At 47.8% G+C, this 24165-nt stretch overlaps 1 protein-coding gene across 8 annotated transcripts in view; it reads right to left on the bottom strand.

Annotated features, from left to right (window-relative positions):
* The window catches only part of adgrd1 (adhesion G protein-coupled receptor D1), a 324854-nt gene that overhangs the window by 189346 nt on the left and 111343 nt on the right, over positions 1 to 24165 (bottom strand). For all 8 annotated transcript variants that reach the window (XR_011962991.1, XR_011962990.1, XM_072587673.1 and 5 more), the window contains 2 exons: positions 11532 to 11605; positions 10891 to 11014 (listed from right to left, as the gene is read on the bottom strand). Coding sequence is in view for 6 of the 8 variants with exons in the window: in XM_072587673.1 (XP_072443774.1) it covers positions 10891 to 11014; positions 11532 to 11605 (198 nt within the window). In the remaining 2 variants the exon portion in view is untranslated. The remainder of the gene's footprint in view (positions 1 to 10890; positions 11015 to 11531; positions 11606 to 24165) is intronic.

The raw sequence follows: 24165 nt of genomic DNA, 5'->3' as shown, positions 1-24165 counted from the left end.
TAAAACTCCCGGAAGCGACGGCTTACCGGTCGAGCTGTATTCCGCTCTGTGGGACTTGATTGGCCTGGACCTGCTGGAGGTGTATGTCAGTATGCTTCAGGCAGGTACCATGAGTGAATCCATGAGGAAAGGCATCATCACCCTCATCTACAAGCAGAAGGGGGAGAGGAAGGAACTCAGAAATTGGAGACCAATCTCACTGTTAAAAGTGGATGATAAAATCTTGTCAAAGGTCATCACCAACTGGGTCAGGTCTGCTCTGGGGTCGGTGATTCACCCGGACCAAACCTGTGCTGTGCCAGGCAGGAAGATCACTGAGAGTCTCGCACTCCTCAGGGATACGATCGTCTACGTGCAGGACAGAGGGTAGGACACCTGTCTGATCAGCCTGGACCAGGAGAAAGCCTTTGACAGGATATCGCATACATATATGAGGGATGTCCTCTCCAAAATGGGCTTTGGGGAGGGAATCGGAAATTGGATCAGACTGCTCGACACCAACATTGTCAGTGCAGTCTCAATCAATGGGTGGGAATCAGATAGCTTCCCTGTCAGATCTGGAGTCAGGCAGGGATGCTCTCTCTCTCTCTCCTGCCTTGTTTGTGTGCTGCATAGAGCCATTTGCCGAATCCATCAGGAAGGATGCGAGCCTGAGAGGGGTGACTATTCCTGGCAGCGGGGGCCTGCAGGTTAAGGCCTCCCTGTACATGGATGACATCGCCTTTTTCTGCTCGGATCCGCTGTCCGTGCGCAGACTCATGAGCATATGTGACCAGTTCGAACGGGCCTCGGGGGCCAAGGTAAACCGAGGCAAGAGCGAGGCCATGCTCTTCGGGAACTGGGCCGATCAATCCTCGATCCCCTTCACTGTCAGGACTGACCACCTGAAGGTGCTGGGTTTTTGGTTCGGGGGGGCTGGGGCATGCGCCAAAACCTGGGAGGAGCGTATCAGCAAAGTGAGGCAGAAACTGGGCAGATGGAAGCTACGGTCGCTCTCCATCGCGGGAAAAAACCTGGTCATCAGGCATAAGGCACTGTCATTGCTGTTATACGTGGCACAGGTCTGGCCTATTCCCTAAACCTGTGCTGCCGCAGTCATCCGGGCCATTTTCCACATCATGTAGAGATCAAAGATGGACCGGGTCTGAAGGGACACAATGTATAAATATCTGGGCAACGGGGGAAAAAACACACCCAATGCCACCCTCACCCTGATGGCCACCTTTGTGTGTGGCTGCATCAAGCTGTGCGTGGATCCCCGGTACGCAAACACCAAGTGTCACTACGTACTGAGGTTCTACCTGTCCCCGGTGTTGCGAAGGATGGGCCTGGCCTCGCTGCCGCAGAACGCTCCGAGTAGTTGGACCGTTCCGTATCACCTCTCCTTTGTGGAGAAATCTGTGAAGGAAAACACCTTTAACCACAAGGAAGTGGTCAGCATGTAGTGTCCTTGAGACCCTTCGGGAAAAGGAGAAGGTGGATCCTGTTGAGTGGTTCCCTGAGCAGACTGTCAAAGCCATTTGGCAGAATGTCTCATCGCCAGAACTTTCCAACAAGCACCAAGACGTGGCTTGGCTGGTGGTGAGAAGGGCTCTGCCTGTGAGATCCTTCATGCACGCCCGGACTCTCTGCCGCACCGCATGCTGCCCTCGAAGTGGCTGCGGGGGGGACGAGACTGTCACACACCTCCTTCTGGAATGTGCCTATGCAGAGGAAGTCTGGAGAGGAATGCAGTGGTGCTTGTCGAGATTCGTCCCGAGCAGCGCCGTGACGCGGGACTCCGTGCTCTACGGCCTGTTCCCCCGCACGCAACCGAGACGAACATTAACTGTGCCTGGAGGATCATCAACTCGGTGAAGGACGCTCTCTGGGCGGTCCAAAACCTGTTCATCTTCCAGCTGAAGGAGTTGATCCTGACCGAGTGTTGCAGACTGGCACATTCCAAGGTCCAGGACTACGTGTTGAGGGACACATTGAAGCTTGGGGCAGCTGCCACCAAGGTGCGGTGGGGAAAGACCACCATCTGCCGCCTAAGAAGAACAGGGGGCCCACCCAGTCATTTGAGCTCCACTGACGCCTCAGCAGAAGAGCTGGAGAGTAAATGTACAGAGTTGTATACAGAAAAATTAAATTTTGATGTCGGTACGTAAAGCAATGTAATGTGTGCACAAGAATGGCATGACCAATTGTATAGAGATCCAAATAATTTTATGAATAAAGTATATTTGTGAAATATTAAAAAAATCCTACCCAGTCTAATCTCACTCTCCCCCTCACTCCCTTTAATATCCCACCCAGTCTAATCCCACTCACCCCCTCACTCCCTTTAATATCCCACCCAGTCTAATCCTACTCTCCCCCTCACTCTCCACTCCCTTTAATATCCCACCCAGTCTAATCCCACTCTCCCCCCTCACTCCCCACTCCCTTTAATATCCCACCCAGTCTAATCCCACTCACCCCCTCACTCCCTTTAATATCCCACCCAGTCTAATCCTACTCTCCCCCTCACTCTCCACTCCCTTTAATATCCCACCCAGTCTAATCCCACTCTCCCCCCTCACTCCCCACTCCCTTTAATATCCCACCCAGTCTAATCCCACTCTCCCCCTCACTCTCTTTAATATCCCACCCAGTCTAATCCCACTCTCCCCCTCACTCCCTTTAATATCCCACCCAGTCTAATCTCACTCTCCCCCTCACTCCCTTTAATATCCCACCCAGTCTAATCCCACTCTCCCCCTCACTCCCCACTCCCTTTAATATCCCACCCAGTCTAATCCCACTCTCCCCCTCACTCCACACTCCCTTTAATATACCACCCAGTCTAATCTCACTCTCCCCCTCACTCCCTTTAATATCCCACCCAGTCTAATCCCACTCTCCCCCTCACTCCCTTTAATATCCCACCCAGTCTAATCCCACTCTCCCCCTCACTCCCTTTAATATCCCACCCAGTCTAATCTCACTCTCCCCCTCACTCCCTTTAATATCCCACCCAGTCTAATCTCACTCTCCCCCTCACTCCCTTTAATATCCCACCCAGTCTAATCTCACTCTCCCCCTCACTCCCTTTAATATCCCACCCAGTCTAATCTCACTCTCCCCCTCACTCCCTTTAATATCCCACCCAGTCTAATCTCACTCTCCCCCTCACTCCCTTTAATATCCCACCCAGTCTAATCCCACTCTCCCCCTCACTCCCTTTAATATCCCATCCAGTCTAATCCCAGATATTTCATTCTCTGCTCTAGTCATGTTCAAGTGCCCAGCCTCTGGACACAGGGAGGTGAGTGTTACCAATTTCTCTGTGCTCCCTACTCCCTTTTCAATATTTCTCTTTCTCCAACAAACTCCTTGTTCGCTCTGGAAATGAATTGACTGCTTATAGCACCTGGGTGTGAAAAATATTCCCACCTTCCCCTCTCGCTGTTGTGCATTTGTCTGACACCTGGCTCTGGTCTATCCGGAAGCTGTGTCCCAGTATTGAAAGTGCTCAGAATTCCGGGGTCAGTTTGCCAATGTTTACTGTGCCAAGCCCCCTCGGATATGGATTTCATTTCCCTGGCTAGCCCAAGGGAACCAACTCTTTTCTTATGAGACTACTCTGGTACCGAAATCACTCATCCTGCACAGCCCACACATCCAATTCCCTTCCCACTTCCAGTCTGCTTTCATTATCACAGTACAGTAACAAACTGGCATTCACCCTGGTGAAGTATACCAACAAGAATGTGCATTTATATAACACCTGAACATAAAAGTCATACAAAACACCTCACAGGCACATTGTCAAGTTTGGAACTGATCCAAGTACAGCTATTGGACAGGTATCAACACCTGGTCAAAGTGCATCTTCAACAAAGCTTCAGGGAGAGGGGATGAAGGGGGGAAAACCCCAGGCCAAGGCAACACAGACACAGATTCCAGGTTGGGTGCAAGAAAAATTCCAAAAGCATCAGAGCAGAACTGGACAAGTGCAGAGATCGAGGAGGTGAAGGGGGTTACAGAGATAGGGAGGGGGTGTAGGGGCTGGAGGGGCTTACAGAGATAGGGAGGGGGTGTAGGGGCTGGAGGAGGTTACAGAGATAGGGAGGGGGTGTAGGGGCTGGAGGGGGTTACAGAGATAGGGAGGGGGTGTAGGGGCTGGAGGGGCTTACAGAGATAGGGAGGGGGTATAGGGGCTGGAGGGGCTTACAGAGATAGGGAGGGGGTGTAGGGGCTGGAGGGGGCTATAGAGATAGGGAGGGGGTGTAGGGACTGGAGGGGGTGTAGGGGCTGGAGGAGGTTACAGAGATAGGGAGGGGGTATAGGGGCTGGAGGGGCTTACAGAGATAGGGAGGGGGTGTAGGGGCTGGAGGGGGCTATAGAGATAGGGAGGGGGTGTAGGGACTGGAGGGGGTGTAGGGGCTGGAGGAGGTTACAGAGATAGGGAGGGGGTGTAGGGGCTGGAGGGGGTTACAGAGATAGAGAGGGGGTGTAGGGGCTGGAGGGGCTTACAGAGATAGAGAGGGGGTGTAGGGGCTGGAGGGGGTTACAGAGATAGAGAGGGGGTGTAGGGGCTGGAGGGGGTTACAGAGATAGAGAGGTGGTGTAGGGGCTGGAGGAGAATGCCAGTTTTTCTTCATAGAATATTAAAAGAAGCTGTTTTTCAGCCATAAATCTGTTGAAGGTTTGCAAACAGAATCAATTAAAGCGATAGTGCTCTTTTGATAAATTGCAACATCAGGAACCAGTGAAAACCAATCTATTTTAAGAACTGAATCTTTCAGCGTATGTTCCAGAGTTTGTTTTCTTCAATAAAATATTGAGCTGTCTGGCTGTTTGAGGAATGATTTTGTGAATGTGTGAGCTGCCAACAGGAGGGTGGTCCAATCTTACCAGTTACACCAGCCGCAGGTTCACATGCAGGAAACATTAGGAAACAAACCACTGGTCAAACAACATATTGCTGTCTGTGGGATCTAGCTGTGCACAAACTGACTGCTGCCTTGCAGCTGTGACTACACTCAGAAAATATATCACTGTCTCTAGAATCATAGAGTCATCGAGATGTACAGCACAGAAACAGACCCTTCGGTCCAACCAGTCCATGCCGACCAGATGCCCCAACCCAATCTAGTCCCACCTGCCAGCACTCAGCCCACATCCCTCCAAACCCTTCCTATTCATATACCCATCCAAATGCCTCTTAAATGTTGTAATTGTACCAGCCTCCACCACTTCCTCTGGCAGCTCATTCCATACACGTACCACCCTCTGTGTGAAAAAGTTGCCCCTTAGGTCTCTTTTATATCTTTTCCCTCTCACCCTAAACTTATGCCCTCTCGTTCTGGACTCCCTGACCCCAAGGAAAAGACTTTGTCTGTTTACCCTATCTATGCCCCTCATGATTTTATAAACCTCTGTAAGGTCACCCCTCAGCCTCCAATGTTCCAGAGAAGACAGCCCTTGCCTAATCAACCTCTCCCTATAGCTCAAATCATCCAACCCTAAAGTGCTTTGAGAATGTCCTGAGGATGTGAAAGGTGCTAATTCAATGCAAGTTCTGCCTTCCTGCCTGCCCCTCTCGCTCCCTCACCCGCCACCAGATATTATTGGGTAGACCTGATGTCATCATATCGTAGAATGTCTCCAGCGCAGGTCGAGGCCATTCAGCCCATTGAGTGTGCACTACTCCTCTGACGGGCATCCCAGCTCCACCACACCCTCTCCCCCACAATCCACCAGCCTGCACATCTTTGAACATATCCTGGGTATTGAATCAAACATGGCCTTCCTGGGGCAATTTAAATGGGGTATTTCCAGGAGGTGACAAAGGCATAGAGTTGCTCAGGCCATCCTCCCCCAGCCCCTGATCATTCCCTGAATCGTGAGTCCCATTTACATTGAGAACAGGGACCATTCCTGGGCCAGTAGGGCCTTATGATAGGTCTCAACAATAACCTGGGTACAATCTGTCCAATCAATATTGGTCTCTCAGCATGGTTTTCATTACTGAACCCATTCTAGTGCCGTTAATAGTTGTTCACTCCTCCCCTACATTAATTACAACCTCCAATCTTCTCCACACGTTGGTACCTCTGCTCCCCATTCCCCATCCCTTTTGTCAATTGTAAACAGCTGATTCCAACCCTCCACATGTGGAACACCAGTTCTCTGTCTTGCTAATCCAAGTAGCAGCTTTTACCCAGTGTGTTGTTCCCTGATTCGAACACATTGCACTTCTTATCTCTGCACTCCACAAGCTCTGACTTTATTTATCAGCCCAAACCTTATCCAAAAACCTTTCTATACCCAAATACCTGACATCTACCACATTACCCGAGTCTATTCTTGCTGTTACTTCCTCAATGAAGTGGAGGAGGCTTATTAAGCACAACCTCTCTAAAATCAGTGCCAATTTTTCTTCTCAGTTTATTTCATTTGTTATTCGAGACAGGTTCGACCTTTTCAAACACACTTCTCCTCCAAATCCTTTACTGGTTTCAAACCCTCCACCTTTCACTTTCTGGCTGAAGATAAGACTTTTAGACATAGGAGCAGACATAGGCCATTCTGCCCATCGAGCCTGCTCCACCATTCAATCATGGCTGATAGGTTTTTCAATCCCATTTTCCCGCTTTCTCCCCATAACCCTTGATCCCCTCTGACAATCGAGAACTTATCTCTCTCAGTCTTAAATTTACACAATGACCTGGCCTCCAAAGCCTTTTGTGGCAAACACTTTCACAGATTCACCGCCTTTTATTCTCTCCCTGTTTCATTATTGAATCAGTCCATGAAATAGCAGAGAATCAGGCCATTCAGCCCCATCATGCCTGTGCCAGCCCCTTTGAGAGAGCTCTCGAATAAATCCCATTCCCCTGCTCTTTCCCCGTGGCCCTGAAAATGTTTGGTTTTTAAAGGATGCATTAAATCCTGTCTTTCCAACATCATCTCAGGCAGCACTTTCCAAATCATAACAGAGAGAAAATAATGCAAAGTGATGCGGATGCTGGAAATCAGAAACAAAAACTGAAACTGCTGGAGAAACTCAGCAGGTCTGGCTACAGATCTGTGGAGAGAAAGTAGAGTTAATGTCTCAGGCCCAGTGACCCTTCCTCAGAGCTGACTGTGGCTGGGAAAAGGTTGGTGTATATGTTGAGGAGTTGGCTTAAATGATAGGTGCAGATGGAGCCCAGAGAGAGAGAGAGAGAGAGAGAGAGAGAGAGAGAGAGAGACAGAGAGAGAGACAGAGACAGAGAGAGACAGAGAGAGAGAGAGAGAGAGAGACAGAGACAGAGTCAGAGAGAGAGAGAGAGAGACAGAGACAGAGAGAGAGAGCGAGAGAGAGAGCGAGAGAGAGACTGTGTGTGTGCTGGGCAGAGGAGTGGGTAAACTCTGGGAGAGTGAATAGCAGCTCGTTGGGACTGTTACTGACTGACAATGGGCTGTGTGTGGTAGCAGCTCATGTGATGACAGGGCCTGGTGTAAGGGGTAAGGAGATGGGAGATGGTGCCCAGGCCCTAAGATTATTGATCTGGGTATTGAGTTCAGAGGGCTGCAGGGTCCCCAAGAGGAAATAGGGTATTGTTTCTGTTCTGAGGACCTGAAAAGTTCACTCTGGTTGCTTTCCACAGATGCTGCCAGAGCTGCTGAGCTCCTGTAGCAGTTTCTGCTGCTGTTGTTGTTGAAGGTATTGACTCTCAGGCATGGTGCTTCTTCCAGTTACATTGATGGTTGCAATGTTATACCCGGGACAGCATAGACAAACCTATTCTCTTTGCATTCAGATCATTTCACCATAACAGTTTTGGTGTTTCTGAAGGGAATAGAATATAGAAGTAAGCGTGTTTTACTGCACAGGCTCTTGATGAGATCACGTCTGGGGCATTGTGCAGAGATATCTTTAGATTAGATTAGATTGCTTACAGTGTGGAAACAGGCCCTTTGGCCCAACAAGTCCACACCGACCCTCCGAAGCGCAACCCACCCATACCTCCACACTCACCCCTTACCTAACACCACGGGCAATTTAGCATGGCCAATTCACCTGACCTGCACATCTTTGGAGTGTGGGAGGAAACCGGAGCACCCGGAGGAAACCCACGCAGACACGGGGAGAACGTGCAAACTCCACACAGTCAGTCGCCTGAAGCGGGAATTGAACCCAGGTCTCTGGCGCTGTGAGGCAGCAGATATGGTGACCCTATGTGAAAGAGGATCCCATTGCATTGATTACAGTTCACAGCAGCTTCACTCAACTCATTCCTGGGATGAAGGGATTAGATTTATAAAGGAAAGTTGGGTCGATATCCATTAGAGTTTACCAGAATGAGAAAAGATCTTATTCAAGATCCTGAATGGACTGGATTGGATAGCATCTGAGACCATGCTTTCTCCTGTGGAGGGCAACTCGAACTGGAAACAGAGTTTAATATTTCAGGACTGAGATCAAGAAGCATTTCTACTTCAGAGGGTGGACTATGGAATTTGCTACCAGTGGAAGCCAGTCACTGGTTATATTCAAGGAAAAAACTGGCACATTTTTGGACATGTGAGGCTCCCAGGGGTTTGGGAAGAAAATAGGTATATGGTTTTGAGATCAAGGATTAGCCATGATCATGTGAATGGGCCGAATGGCCTACTCCACCTTGTGTTTTGTCCTTTTCAAATAAGAGGTCTCCCCATTGAGGACAGCGATGAGGAACCAGTTTCTCTTTAATATGGTCATCAAGACAGTGAAGGCTGGCTCTATCCAATTATTTAAGTTGGGGTTGAAAGATTTCTGACTGTGAAGGGATTTTTGGATTAGGATTGGGATTGGGATTGGGAGACCACAACTACAACAGGAATGATCTTACTGAATGCTGGAGCAGGCTCAAGGGTCAAATAGCCAGCTTCAGCTCTGAATTCAATGTTCCTGGGCCCCTGGCTCGCACTGTTTAAAAACAAACACAACTCTTGGCTCTTTTTCACTTGAACATAATTAGTTTTCTTCTTATTACTGGTTGCCCTGAAAATGGAAACAGCTTTTGCTTATTTGCTCTATCAAAGCTCTTCAAAGTCTTTACTAAATCTACCTTTAAGATTTTTTTATTCTGAAGTCAACAATCCAAATTCTTTATTCTCTCTGTACAATTAAACTGAACTCATCAATTAAACTGAACTCATTAAAGTCAAGACAAAATAATTCAGTCCCTTTGAGCCTGTCCTTTGCTCAGCTACATGATGCTGGCTCTATTCCAACTCCATCTCTCTGCCTAGGTTTTTGAAACGTTTCCAATCTTGCCCAAAACAAATTATCGATCGCAGTTTTGAAATTTCCAATTGAGCCCCAGTTGCAGAAGTATCTCACCTCTCTGTTGTGTGAAGAGGTGCCTCTGGAATATCATTGCTCTTTGTAATTACACAATTACACAATCAGTGAAATGTCACTGTGCAAACCAAGGCCATTCAAGCCATCCATCCTCTGCTAGCCCTCTCACAGAGCAGTTCAGCTCCTCCCCTGCCGACTTCTTGTCAGTTCCAGTAAATCATTCCCTTTCACACCCTGATCCAATTCTCCACAGAGTTCCAGGCTCATTGGGTACAACACACATCACACCCCCACCCCTTCACCCCAACCACACCCTACCCCTCATCCCACTCCCACCTTACCCCTCACCCCACTCCTACCTTACCCCTCACTCCACTCCCACCTTACCCCTCACCCCAACCCCACCTTACCCCTCACCCCAACCCCACCTTACCCCTCACTCCACCCACACCTTAGCCCTCACCCCACCCCCACCTTACCCCTCACGCCACCCACACCTTACCCCTCACTCCACTCCCACCTTACCCCTCACCCCAACCCCACCTTACCCCTCACCCCACCCACACCATACCCCTTCACCCCATCCCATCCCTTCACCCTGCCCCCACCTTATCCCTTCACCCCATCCCTACCTTACCCCTCACCCCACCTTACCCCTCACCCCAACTCCACCTGAACCCCACCCCCACCCCATCCCTTCACCCTGCCCCCACCTTACCCCTTCACACCGCCCCCACCTTACCCCGTACCCCCACCTCCACCTTACCCTGTAATCCCACCCCCATCTTACCCCTCACCCACTCCATCCCTTCACTCTTCCCCCACCTTACCCCTTCACCCCATCCCTACCTTACCCCTCACCCCAACCCCACCACCCACCTCCACCCCACCCCTCACCCCAAACCCACGTTAACCCCACCCCCCACCTTACCCCATATCCCAACCCTACCTTAACCCCACCCCACCACCTTACCCCTTCATCCCACTCCCACCTTACCCCTCACCCCACCCCCACCTTACCCCATTCCCCCACCCCACCCCTCACCCCAACCCTACCTTAACCCAACCCCCACCTTAGCCCTTCACCCCATCCCCACCTTACCCCCACCCCCACCTTACCCCATACCCCCACCCCCACCCTACCCCTCACTCCACCCCCACCTTACCCCCTCACCCCACTTGGGCAATTTCACCTCATGCCAGCTCCAGTGTCTGATTAACCCCTGAGGGAGTTAGCCAAGAGGGATGGTACTGGAGGAGGATGTCTCCTTCATTCCAGTCTACCCTCTTGTAGAGTCAAAACTCCTCAGCATTCCTCGAAGATCAGGGTCAATATATACCCCCAGCCCACCCTCAGCCCTCACAGTGTCCCAGTGAATACTCCTCCCTCAAACAGCACCATCAAAACTAGCCCAACTGGACAGCCATCCTGTGGGATCTTGCTGTGCACACAGTGGATGCATGGCAACAGTGATTGAATCTCAAGGCAGGGGCTCTGGTTACTTGAGTTTGGTCTCTTTCTTTCAGAGTCGGGGTTGGTGGGCGGGGGGCTGTTTCCTGATTTTTGATGGAGAGCCCAGTTCACTGACCTCTAGAGGGACCACCTGCATGAGAATGGCGAAGTTGGTCAGGTGGTTACACAGGCAGACCGAGTAGGAAATGTTCCCACCAATCCGAATGCAGCCTTCGTTCGACCAGACAGCAGAGCCCGAGCTGTGGGGAGAGATAAAAGGGCAGCGATGAAGATCACGGAACATCCCGAAAACTCTAGCTAAAGTTACCAAACAAGTCAAAGCGCATCATTCTGAATGTCCAGGTCATTCGTTAGACTCTGTCTGGAGTGGGCTTGGAAAATGTTCACACGACAGTTTGGAAAACGGTTCATGGCTTAAAGAAACTCAGTGACTCAGATTTTGGATTGATAAATTCTTGATCTCGAAAGGAATTAAGGACTACAGGGAGAGTGCGGGTAAACGGCATTGAAATGCCTATCAGCCATGATTGACTTGATGGGATGAATGGCCTTATTTCCATTCCTATCTAATGGTCTTGTGGACTGTGGGAGGAAACCGGAGCAAACCCACGCAGACACGGGGAGAATGTGCAAACTCCACACAGACAGTCGCCAGAGGGTGGAATCGAACCTGAGTCCCTGGCGCTGAGGGGCAGCAGTGCTAACCACTGAGCCACCGTGCCGCCCCAAATCTCAAGTGTCCATATACCAGCTCACCTGAAGTCAAGAAAGGCACACCACAGGTATACCTGGTTGGTTTTATTCAGGGCAAATTGATACTGTCCTGGTGTCTGAAAGAGAAGGAGACACAGAGAATGTAAAATTTTACTGTATCACCAGTGATTACAGCCCAGCAGGAGGCTATTTGGCCCATTGTTTCCATGTGGGTTCGAATAAAGATGTGACAGGCTTCATAATGTAAAGCAAAGGACTGTGGATTGCTGGAACCTGAAACAAAAACAGAAATTGTTGGAGAAACCTAACAGGTCTGGCAGCACGTGTGGAGAGAAACAGGTAACTTTTCGAGTCCAGTGACTCTTCTTCGCAACTGACTGAAAACATTAACTCTGTGTGTCTCTCCTCAGATGTTGCCAGACTTTCTGAGTTCCTCCAACAATCTCTGTTTCTGAGGATGTTTCATCCTATGCACCTTTCCTTTTGCCCTCTCATCGTCACCAAACTCCCTTTTGAAATGTTGATGAAATCAGCGTCCACCATCTTTTCAGAACGTTCCAGAAGGTAAAGACAACAAGAAGGACCATTCTTCCTCCGAGATGTTTCACCAATGACATTCAGTCTGCGATCACAAGTAATTGGCCCCATGCCAGAGGCAAGTCTTTCTCGTTTTACTCCACCGAGACTCTCTTCTCACTGATTATGTCTTCATTGCCTCTGTTCCAGGTGTAAGTCTCCAACAGTTTCCAACCTCTGCCGTAACTCCTTACATTTCTCTGGAATTTTCACCCTGAGAACCCTAATACCAAGAGTATTCCGAATTTGTGAGTAGCCAATTCCCACACGGATCAGCCACATCATCTGGAAGAGTCAATAAAACGTGCTTTCTACGGAGGGATAGTACAAGGGATTGGTGTGCACAGATTTGGGGGAAAGGCAGTAGATTGGTACCAGCAGCAGGCATGATGGGCTGAACGGCCTCCTTCCCTGCCATAACAATTTTGTGATTGTGTTAGCGGGACCCAGGCAAGAATGAGAAGCAGGAGTATTCCTTCATTCAACAAGGTCATGGCCAACAGATTGTGTCCTCCTTCTTCCCTAACTCACTCCCCAAAGCCTTTGATTCCCCGATTACACTAGAATCTATCAACCTCCATTTTAAAAATATTCACCCACCCCGGGCCCCAACCCCGCACCTCCACCACTCACTGGGAAGGAGCATTCCAAAGACTCTCAAACATCTCAGACAAATACAATCCTCCTCATTGCCATCTCAAGTAGGAAATTCCTTACCTTTAAACCATTTCCCCTGGTCTAGATGGAGCTAAGAAGGGGATCAGCTTTGATCCCACTGAACGTAGCAACAGATTGATGGGCTGAATGGCCTCTTCCTATTCAAATATTTCTTTCACCACACTATTCTAAAAACATTTCACCATCCTTTTATTCAAAACTGAACATTGAGTGCAACAGTAAATATTGACTTTCTTTTATGGCAGTGTATTAACCTCAATATATGCCGTAGAATTTGCAGGAATAATTGCACTTTCTATTTTCTTGACAAATCTTAGTGCTGTAGACTTCAGTTGTGTTAACAAACTTAGCCGGTCAATTCCACTGAGTTCCAATAAAGCTTCTATCAATGATACAGAGTTTGCAGAAAAGCATACAGGACACTGCGTGTGTGCAATGAAAGTAAAGTGTTAAAAAAAAATCGAAGATGTTGTTCAAAACTTTCCCAAATCACATATTCGCCCACAACTGGGGTATTGTATTCAGTTCTGGGCTCTGCAACGCTCGAAAGATGGTCAGACCTTGGGGAGAGTGCAGAGGAGAAAGGCACAAGGGATCAGGGGTCTCAGTGAAAGTGGAGCGATTAAAGCACAGGAGGTGGAAGCAGAGATTTAGATGAGTTTTCAAAAGCCTGAGGACTCCCAATACGGTAAGTATGGAGAAACATCTCCAGCTGGGAGAAGGGTCAGGAATATGGATTTAGTGAAAGTACAAACGTAGGAATTCGGAGAAGTCGGAATAGGACATTAAGGCCCTCCTTATGCCCGAAACGCGGACTCTCCTGTTCCTCAGGTGCTGCCTGACTGGCTGTGCTGTTCCAGTACCACACTCTCGACATTAAACCCCTCCAACCTACTCCACCCTTCAGTAGGATCATGGCTGATCGGATTGTCACATTCCCTAACTATTCCTGACAATGTTACCCCGCCCCTTGTTTAACACAATCCCATTCATCCCTGCTTTACAAACATACACAGACTCTTAGAGTTGGACAAAAGGACGGCACAACATCAAGGGCCGAAGAGCCTGCACTATGCTGTACTGTTCTATGGTCTTCCACTTGAGGAAGAGAATTCCAAAGACTCAATCCCCGTAGAAAGAGTCAGCACTCTCTCCATCTCTGTATCAAATTTCTTTTTTTCAAAAATATACTTTATTCATAAAATTATTTGGATCTCTATACAATTGGTCATGCCATTCTTGTGCACACATTACATTGCTTTACGTACCGACATCGAAATTTATTTTTCCTGTATCCAACTCTGTACATTTACTATCCAGCTCTTCTGCTGAGGCGTCAGTGGAGCTCAAATGACTGGGTGGGCCCCCTGTTCTTCTTAGGCAGGCAGATGGTGGTCTTTCCCCACCGTGCCTTGGCGGCAGCTGCCCCAAGCTTCAGCGCGTCCCTCAACACGTAGTCCTGGACCTTGGAATGTGCCAGTCTGCAACACTCGGTCAGGGTCAACTCCTTCAGCTGGAAAATGAACAGGTTTCAGACCGCCCAGAGAGCGTCCTTCACCGAGTTGTTGATCCTCCAGGCACAGTTGATGTTCGTTTCGGTGTGCGTTGCGGGGAACAGGCCATAGAGCACGGCGTCCCACATCACGGCGCTGCTCGGGACGAACCTCGACAAACACCACTGCATTCCTCTCCAGACTTCTTCTGCATAGGCACGTTCCAAATAGGCAACCCTGACCCCTCGTTCTAGACTGTCCCACAACAGAAAATATCCTTTCCACATCCACCCAGTCAAGATCCCTCAGGATTGGAGATGTTTCAATCCAGTTGCCTCTACACTTCCAAACTCAGATATAATTCCAACCTCTCTGACTTCTCCTTATCAGTAAATGCACTCATTCCAGTTATTAGTTACATGAAGCTTCTCTGAACTGCTTCTAATGCATTAGATCCTTCCTTTAATGAGATAACCAGGACTGTACACGGTGCTCCAGATGCAGTTTCACTAGCACCCTGTATGAATGAAGTGTAGTTTCTTTACTTTAGTAATCAATTTTTTTTGCAATAAATTATAACATTGTCTTATCTTTCTTAATTACTTGTGTTCCTGCATTCCATCCTTTTGCACTTCATGGGCTAGTCACTCCGATCCCTCAGAAACCTCTCACCACTCAGATACTGTGCTGCTTTATGTCAAAGATATAAAATAGGCAAGCTTGCCCTGTCAAAACGGGCAACTTCACCGAGTCCGACATTATTGTCTAACATTATACTCCATTTGCCATATCTTTAGTCATTCATTTACCACTTTTTATTCCATTGTAGCCTCCTGATATTCTCTTCACAACTCAATTTTCAACCTATCTTTGTGTCATCAGCAAATTTGGCAACCATATCTTCTGGCCCTTCATCTAAGTTAATTACATAAATCCCTCCACCTTTTCATAGCTTCCTTCCAAAATATCCTCGACCCTTTAATATTCAGATACAATTCACTTCATGCACAGCCATGTCTCTGTAACAGTTATGAGCTCGTACTATTTGCACACTTAATTCATCTGTTTTGTTTCAAAAATGTTGTGTTTAAATACAGAGCCATTAGATTTATCCTTCTGCTCTTTCTGTAAATTCTAGTCTTATCTGTTGGCTGACTGCTAGGTTCATACTCTATCCCTTCCTGTCATGGCCTGTTTATCATCTCCCACATTAATACTTTTCTCTTTAGCCTTGTCTCTATTCTTTGATTTACCACATCTTCTCAAATATGACCCTTTGACCGTACCTGCTTAAGATAATTGACAAGAAAAAGCAAGGGAGATGAGGAGACTGTTTTAACTCACCGAGTTATTGTGATCTGGAATTGGCCATTGAAAGGAGCTGGAGAAAGATTCAATCAGACATTTTGTACCAATTGGCCAACTTCTGGGTGACCTCAGCATGAACTTGATAGAACGATCATTATTGGCGCAGAATCAGTCAGCCATGTTATCAAAGACATGGGTATACCACCATCTCCAAGTTCCCCTCACAGTGACCTCTCACCTTATCACCATTCACTCCCAGTCACTGAGTGTGACACTCAGGAGTCCCTAACTGAACAACACATGCTCCTTACACCACACAGAGTGTATCTGAGACCCCAACAGCTCAGAACCAAAAACCACCTCTACCCATTCCCACTCAGGATCATTATGCTTCCACCTTAAATCTGCATCCTTGGCTTGTTGACCCTTCTCCCAGTGGAACTCCTTTTCCAGATTCACTCCGACAAAACGCCACCCTGGTTTTGAGCATCCCCATTAAACATACGGCAAATCTCCCTTTGACCTTCAGATGAAAGCAAAATACTGCAAATGCTGGAAACCTGTCATGAAAACAGAAATTGTACTGACTGGAACAAGGTCAGCCAGGTACACCTCATAAAATAAGGAGTTCCCTGATTGGGGCAGTTAACCTGGTCCAATTTAGGGGAGGTGAAGGCCCAGTGGTATTTATCACTCGGCTGTTAATCCAGAATGTTCTGAGGAGCCAGGCTGGTATCCCACCACAGCAGATGGTGTAATTAAAACTCAGTAAAATCTGGAATTAAGAGCCTAATGATGATCGTGAATCCATTGATGATTGTTGGAAAAACCCAGCTGGTTCATTAATGTCCTTGAGGGAAAGAATCTGCCATCCTTAGCTGATCTGGCCTACATGTGATTTCAGTACCCACAGCAATGGAGTTGACTCTTAACTGCCCCCTCAGTAATTAGGGATGGGCAACCCAGCGACACCCTCATCCTGGGAATAAATAAAAAGATCAGGGAGCCATGGCTGACAGATATAGACAAGAGTGTCCAGAGTTCTGTTCACTCTGAGCTGGATCAATGTCAGGGACTCTCTACAAGTAATTAAATAGAGACTCAGTGACGGGATACCTGTCGCTGTGGAGTTATCTCAGTGGTGACAATAGTGGGATCTAATACTAATCGCACATCCGTCCAGGAGGCCGAGTAGTAAATGCAGATACATTGAGCCACCTCCCGCTATCAGATACACACCTGGGGGTAATGCCGATGGAAGAGTCCGTAATGGTCTTAAATTTTCTGGATGACACTTCCAGTCACAGCTGACAATATCAGACTTTGGACACAGAAGGATCCAGTCCTGGCAAAACTGAAATAGTTAGCGGTAACGGAGGAACCAAAGCAGAACTGAAACCTTTCTGGGTCCAGAGAGACCAGAGCACAGTAGAGGGTGGTATACTATTATGGAGAGCAAGAGGGATTGTTCTGAGCAAAGGCCACACCAGATACTGGCTGAACAGCACCAGCATCAGCCCGGCATTTCCAAATACAGGTGTTGGTGAGAGTTTATGTTTGGTGGCTAGGACTGTACACAGACATAGCCACACTGGTAGGGCAGTATCCAGAGTGCCAACAAAGACAAACATTACCGCCAGCAACTCTCCCACATTCATGGGAGTGGACAGGTGACCCTGGACTTAGTTACATACCGATCATGAAGGCCCTTTCATAGATTCAATGTTCTTATTCGTTGTGGACACCCACTCAAAATGTGCACAGAGTTCATGGAGGGGCTGAATGGCCTACTCCTGCTCCTAGTTGCAACATACTTATGCCTACTCCATCATTCAATGAGATCATGACTGATCTGATAATCCTCAACCCCACTTTCCTGCCTATTCTCCATAACCCTCACCTCCCTTCCTCATTCAACATCTGTCTAGACGAGCTAACCAGTTGTAACAGGGTCATTAATTTGTCATTCCCAGTTTTTGCAGACTCATCGCACATAGCTATTCTGGTTCTAAGCCCATATACTTACTAACTGTAATGTGTGCTTCCTCTTAAGTAGAGCCTGATCTCACAAGAGGTGAATACGTCTCTCCAATTGTATGTAACTAACACTGGTGTATAGTGTAATAAATCTTTACTGTTTATCAACTCTGAGCCTGCCTGCTGCCAAAGCCTTCATGTGGGCCCCAGTTCCAACTTGGGACGAGTAATAGAGACAGGAGGTGAGAGCTGGTTCCAATGAATCTACTCAAAGCCTTTCAGTCGCATCAATATCATACAATGGCCCCTCAGAGCCTGAGGTTTTAATAACTCTGACCTGTCCACTTCAACCACAGTGATCCAAACCCTCAAGTCACTCCATAAACCAAACTGGACAATGAGGGCTGAATCCCTCTCTGAAGAGTATTACAGGACTGTCCTATGGTTACTTTTACTAAGATCCACTGTTTGTTACAGATTGATTAGAAACTCAGTTCAAACTCTCAAAATGCCCATAATGGCATATGAATTCAATCGTCCTCAACCATGAATCCAAGAACATAATGGCAGCGCTGTGGTAAAATTGAAAACACTCTGTTAAAAGCAAATGGTACGTCCCACTTTTAGTAAAATTCAAACTGGGAGTTTAACTTTTAGGCAAGTGATCGAATCGAGGTCTTTAAAAATATGAATGTGTTAGACAGGGTCAATGTGAAGAGATCTTTGTGGGAGAATCTGAAACCAGGACTGTCACTGCTGGATAGTTCCTAATGAATCTGATGGGGAGAAAAGTTATGAGAGAGAGAGAGAGAGAGAGAGAGAGAGAGAGAGAGAGAGCACCGTGAGAATGTGGCAGTGATAACCACCGACAGTGGTTCACACAAGCAGGTTTAATGTGTTCAAAAATAATCCAGGCAAAATCCATGACAGAAAGGGAACTGGTACAAGCTGCTGAAATGAGGCAAATGCAGTGAGAGGGGACTCTTGTTTAGCATAAATCCAAGCACAGACTAGTTGGGCCAAGTGGCCGGATTCAGCATTGCATATTCTTTGTAGTATTATGTTAAATCAAATCAATTTGTATTTAACATTTGTAAATCCAGGCCTAATGAGTCAGAGTGTGTGCGTGCGTGCGTGCGTGTGTGTGTGTGAGAGAATATGTGTGTGTGTGCGCATGCATGTGTGTGAGTGAGTGTGAAAGAATGTGAGTGCACGCGTGCATGTGCGTGTGAGTTTGAGTGTAAGTGAGAGTGTGAGTGAGAATGTGTGTGTGTGCATGTGTGAGTGAGTGAGTGAGTGCGAGTGTAAGTGAGAGTGTGTGTGAGTGAGAATGTGTGTGTGTGCGTGTGTGAGTGTAAGTGTAAGTGAGAATGTGTGTGTGTGTGTGCGCGTGAGAGAGAGTATGTACGAAGGAACCAACTAGATTTGGATGGGATCTAGCTACTCTCACACAGGCTATTAATAGACATGTTGAGATCATCAGATGTAGCCAACTAGAGAAAGGCTTCAGCAGCAGGTCGTCAGAAGTAACAAGCTCTACAAGTACTCTATAAATACTGAGGGATCTGAGAGCAAGAGGCACCAACAAGGCTCAGAATTATTGGACAAGATAGAGCAGGTTGGAGACAATCCATTGTCTGGGGGAATTGGAGGACTGCAGTTCATCGCCAGGGGGACCTGTGATACTGGGCAATAGCAGGCAGCTTCGATACCTGGCTGTGTCCTTACTCCAAGTGGACTCGGCATGTTCAGAGGGAAACAGTGTAGTCCTGTCCTTCCACGTGCAGCTGAGTAAACATCCACATCGAAGCCTCTGCAGTTTGAGTCATGGCACCTCTGATTTACTGCTGATGACAATTTACATTTAAAGGAAGGGAGGATGAACAATGTTACTATCTTTTATTACATTTTATTGTTCGGTGTGTCAATTATTTTATGCTTCCAATAAAATCTTTACAGCCTAGCTTGTCTGACGATTGTTAAGCTGTCTTTCAAAGTGAGGCCAACTCATCCCGAACTGTACTGATCCATCATCTGTAACTTCATCCAGACCCAAATATGCACTGCTCAGCGCATTATTTAAAATATACTCAAGGAGGTGGGCATCACTGGCTGGACCCAGCATTTACTGCCTGTCCCTAGTTGCCCCTAGAGAAGGGGGGGGGTGTGCTGTGGGTAGACCCACAATGCCCTGAGGGAGGGAGTTCCAGGATTCTGACCCAGTGACAGTGAAGGAATGGCGATATATTTCCAAGTCAGGATGGTGAGGGGCTCGGAGGGGAACTTGCAGGGGGTGGTGTTCCCATGTATCTGCTGCCCATGTCCTTCTAGATGGAAGCAACCGTGTGTTTGGAAGGTGCTGTTCTGAGGATCTTTGGTGAATTTCTACAGTGTATCTTGAAGATAGTACACACTGCTGCTACTGAGGTACTACTGGTGGAGGGAGGGGATGTTTGTGGATGTGGGGCCAATCAAGCGGGGGCTGCTTTATCCTGGATGGTGTTGAGCTTCTTGAATGTTGTTGGAGCTACCCCCAGCCAGGCAAGAGGGGAGTATTCCCTCACCCTCCTGACTTAGTCCCTTGTAGATGGGACAGGCTTTGGGGAGTCAGGAGGTCAGTTATTTGCCGTAGTTGTAAACTCACATCCTTGTTTCAGAATTTAGTTTCAAAGCTGAACTGCGCAGGGTGTGGTGTTTTACGAAAGGCACTCTGGAGTCTTTAGAATAAGTTACAACGATTGTTAGAAATATGAGGCACTATATATTAAGTGGAGAGCATTTGACACAAACCATAAGGGAGAGTGAACGTTGGCAAGTGTAGAAGAAGCTGTAGCTGGGACTGAGGTATTGGGTGGAAGGCAGTCGGAAATGACGCTGTGGTGATGATGTGGTGGGCCTGAACTCATTGACTGCTTCCAGTTGCCTTGCTCACCATGAGCAACCCCAGATTCCAATGACTTCACTCAGAAATGCTTGGAACTTTCCAGAATCCACCCAACAATCCTCTAGAACATTCCCAGGCACATTTGACAAAGCAACAAGAATATCTATCCTGACAAGCCACAGTAATAATTTAGCAATTACAATTACCAGTTGCTGTTACTGGGTCTGTCAATGAGCCAAGACAGCCTCAAAGTGAAAACTGTCTCATCAGAGTGAAAAGGGAAAGAATATTCCACATTGGATTTCAACTGAATCTGTAAAATAATTTTCATTCATAGAGTATCTTTAACATAGTAAATAGTCCCAGGTTGCCTGACAGTCACAAAGTAAGGATACAGGGTGGGCTATTTGGGACTGAGATGGGGAGTCTGTGGAATTCCCTGCCACAGAAACCATTTGATGTAGCTAAGGAGCAACGCTCTGAAAGCTAGTGCTTCCAAATAAACTTGTTGGACTATAACCTGATGTTGTGTGATTTTTAACATTTTAACACCCTAGTCCGACACTGGCTCCTCCATGTCAGAGTTAGATAGAGTTCTTGGGGCTCAAGGGAACAAAGAGTCTGGGGAGAATATGGGATCAGGCGACTGGGTTGGATAATCAGCCATGATCCATATCCTGGTGGAACAGGCTCGAAGGGCTGAATGGCCTCAACCTTGCTTCTATTTTCTATGTGGCTTCATGATTCAAAGGACCGATTATCAGTAAGTGTGATGGAAAGTGATATTATGGTAGTTAACCCAAAGTGTGTTCAAAGAGGTTGGTTTAACAGTGTGTCATAAAGGAGAAAGCGAGGGAGAAAGGGGATGGACTGAGGGAGGAGTTCTAGGGGTACAGAACCAAGTAGTCAAAGGCATGACCACAAACAGAGCGATCACAATGTGGGGTGCACAAGGGGTCAGAATTCAACTAGTACTGGGGTTTCTGAGGGCTCCCAGGCTGAGGGAGATAACAGGCATACAGAAGGCTGAAAGGCCAGAGAGGAATTTGCCAGGGGGAGGCAATAGCCAAGTGGTAGACTATTAATCCAGAAATGCAGCAAATGTTCTGGGGAACCGGGTTCAAATCCCGGCATGACAGATGGTGGAGTTTGAATTCAATAAAGAAAAGATACCTGAAACTGAGAATCTACTGAAAACCATGACTCCATTGTCATTTGTTGGAAAGCCCATCTGATTCACTAAAGGGAAGGAAACCTGCCATCCTTACCTGGTCTGGCCTGGATGTGACCCCAGAGGCACAGCAATGTGGTTGATTCTCAGCTGCCCTCTGAAATGGCCCAGCAAGACACTCGGTTTTACCAATTACTATAAACTCTTAAAGAAATAAAACCAGACATATCACCTGGCATTGACCTAGACACTGGAAAAGACAACGGCAGAAACAGCCCTGTCGACCCTGCAGGGCCCTCCTCACTACCATCTGAGGACTAGTGCCAACACTGGGAGAGCTGTCTCACAGACTGGGCAAGAACAGTCTGACATAGTTATATGGACGGGATCCTACCTTACAGACAGTCTCCCAGAGCCCACCGTCCCCATCCCTGGATGTGTCCTGTCCCACCAGCAGGACAGACCCAGCAGAGGGGGCAGCAGTGAGACACAGTCAACATTGGCTCTGGACCCCATGAAGTCTCATGGCTTCAGGTTAAACATGGAGAAGGAAACCTCCTGCTGATTACCAGGTACCGAGCTCCCTCGGCTGATGAATCAGGACTCCTCCATGTTGAACAACACTTGGAGGAAGCACTGAGGGTGGAAAGGGCACAGAATGTATCTGACGGGGGGATTTCACTGTCCATCACCAAGAGTGGCTGGGCAGCAGCATTACTGATCGAGCTGGTCGGGTCCTAAAGGACATAGCTGCTGGACTGGGTCTGCGGCAGGTGGGGAGGGAACCAACAAGAGGGAACAACATACCTGACCTCATCCTCACCAATCTGCTAGCTGCAGATGTATCTGTCCATGACAGTATCGGTAAGAGTGACCAACACGCAGTCCTTGTGGAGACAAAGTCCCACCTTCACATTGAGAATGCCCTCCATCGTGTTGTGTGGCACCATCACCAAACAGATCTAGCAATGCAAGACTGGGCATCCATGAGGCACTGTGGGCCATCAACAGCAGCAGAACTGTACTCCAGCATAATCTGTAACCTCATGGCCCGGCATATCCCCCACTCAACCATTCCCATCAAGCCAAGGGATCAACCCTGGTTTAATGGAGAGAGCGGGGGGGGGCATGCCAGGATCAGCACCAGGTAGACCTGAAGATGAGGTGTCAACCTGGTGGAGCCACCAAACAGGACTATTTACATGGCAATCAGCATAAGGAGTAAGTGATAGACAGAGCTGAGTGATCCCACAACCAACAGATCAGATCTAATCTCTGCGGTCCTGTCACATCCAATCATGAATGGTGGGGGACAATTAAACAACTCACTGAAGGAGGAGGCTCCACAAATATCCCCCTCCTCAATGACGGAGGAGCCCAGCACATCAGTGTAAAAGGTAAGGCTGAAGCTTTCACAGCAATCTTCAGCCAGAAGTGTCGAGTGGGTGATCCATCTCAGTCTCCTCCAGTGGTCCCCAGCATCACAGATACCAGGCTCCAGCCAATTCGATTCACTCCACGTGATATCAAGAAATGGTTGGAGCCACTGGATACTGCTAAAGCTATGGGCCCTGACAATATTCCAGCAATAGAACTGAAGACTTGTGCTCCAGAACTGGCCGCTCCCCTAGTCAAGCTGTTCCAGTACAGTTACAACACTGGCATCTACCCGACAACGTGGTAAATTGCCCAGGTATGTCCGATAGATGTAGACAGGCCAATAAAGGATGATGGATATTGGATTGGTACTGGGGAATGAACCCAGCCAGGTGTTAGATTTGTCGGTAGGAGAGCACTTTGGCAATAGTGACTATAATTTGGTTATGTTTACAATAGCAATGGGCAGGGATAGGTATGTTCCGCAGGGAAAGAGATATAACTGGGGGAAAGGCAATTATGATGCAATTAGGCAAGATTTAGGATACATAGGATGGGGAAGGAAACTGCAGGGGATGGGCACATTAGAAATGTGGAGCTTATTCAGGGAATAGCTACTGCGGGTCCTTGATAAGTATATACCTATCAGGCAGGGAGGTAGTTGTTGAGAGAGGGAGTCATGGTTCACTAAAGAGGTTGAAGCTCTTGTCAAGAGGAAGATGGCGGCTTATGTGAGGATGGGGCATGAAGGCTGAGTTAGGGGGCTTGAGAGTTATAAGTTACCCAGAAAAGATCTAAAGAGAGGGCTAAGAAGAGCCAGGAAGGGACATGAGAAGTTGTTGGTGGATAGGATCAAGGAAAACCCAAAGCCTTCTATAGGTATATCAGGAATAAAAGAATGACTAGAGTAAGATTAGGGCCAATCAAAGACAGTAGTTGGAAGGTGTGTGTGGAACGTGAGGACATCGGGGAAGCCCTTAATGAATCCATTCCCTCAGTGTTCACATTGGAAAAGGGCAATGTTAGTGAGAATATGGAGTTACAGGCGACAGGGTTAGATGGGATTGAGGTTGATAAAGAGGAGGGTTTAGCAATTTTGGAAGATATGAAAATGGATAAGACCCCCCCCCCTCCCCCCCGGGGTCAGATGGGATTTATCCTCGGATTCTCTGGGAAGCCAGGGAGGAGATTGCAGAGATTAGCTTCGATCTT

Source organism: Chiloscyllium punctatum, chromosome 17, assembly GCF_047496795.1.
Source record: "Chiloscyllium punctatum isolate Juve2018m chromosome 17, sChiPun1.3, whole genome shotgun sequence".
Lineage (NCBI taxonomy): Eukaryota > Metazoa > Chordata > Chondrichthyes > Orectolobiformes > Hemiscylliidae > Chiloscyllium > Chiloscyllium punctatum.
This window is presented reverse-complemented; position numbering and strand designations above follow the sequence as displayed.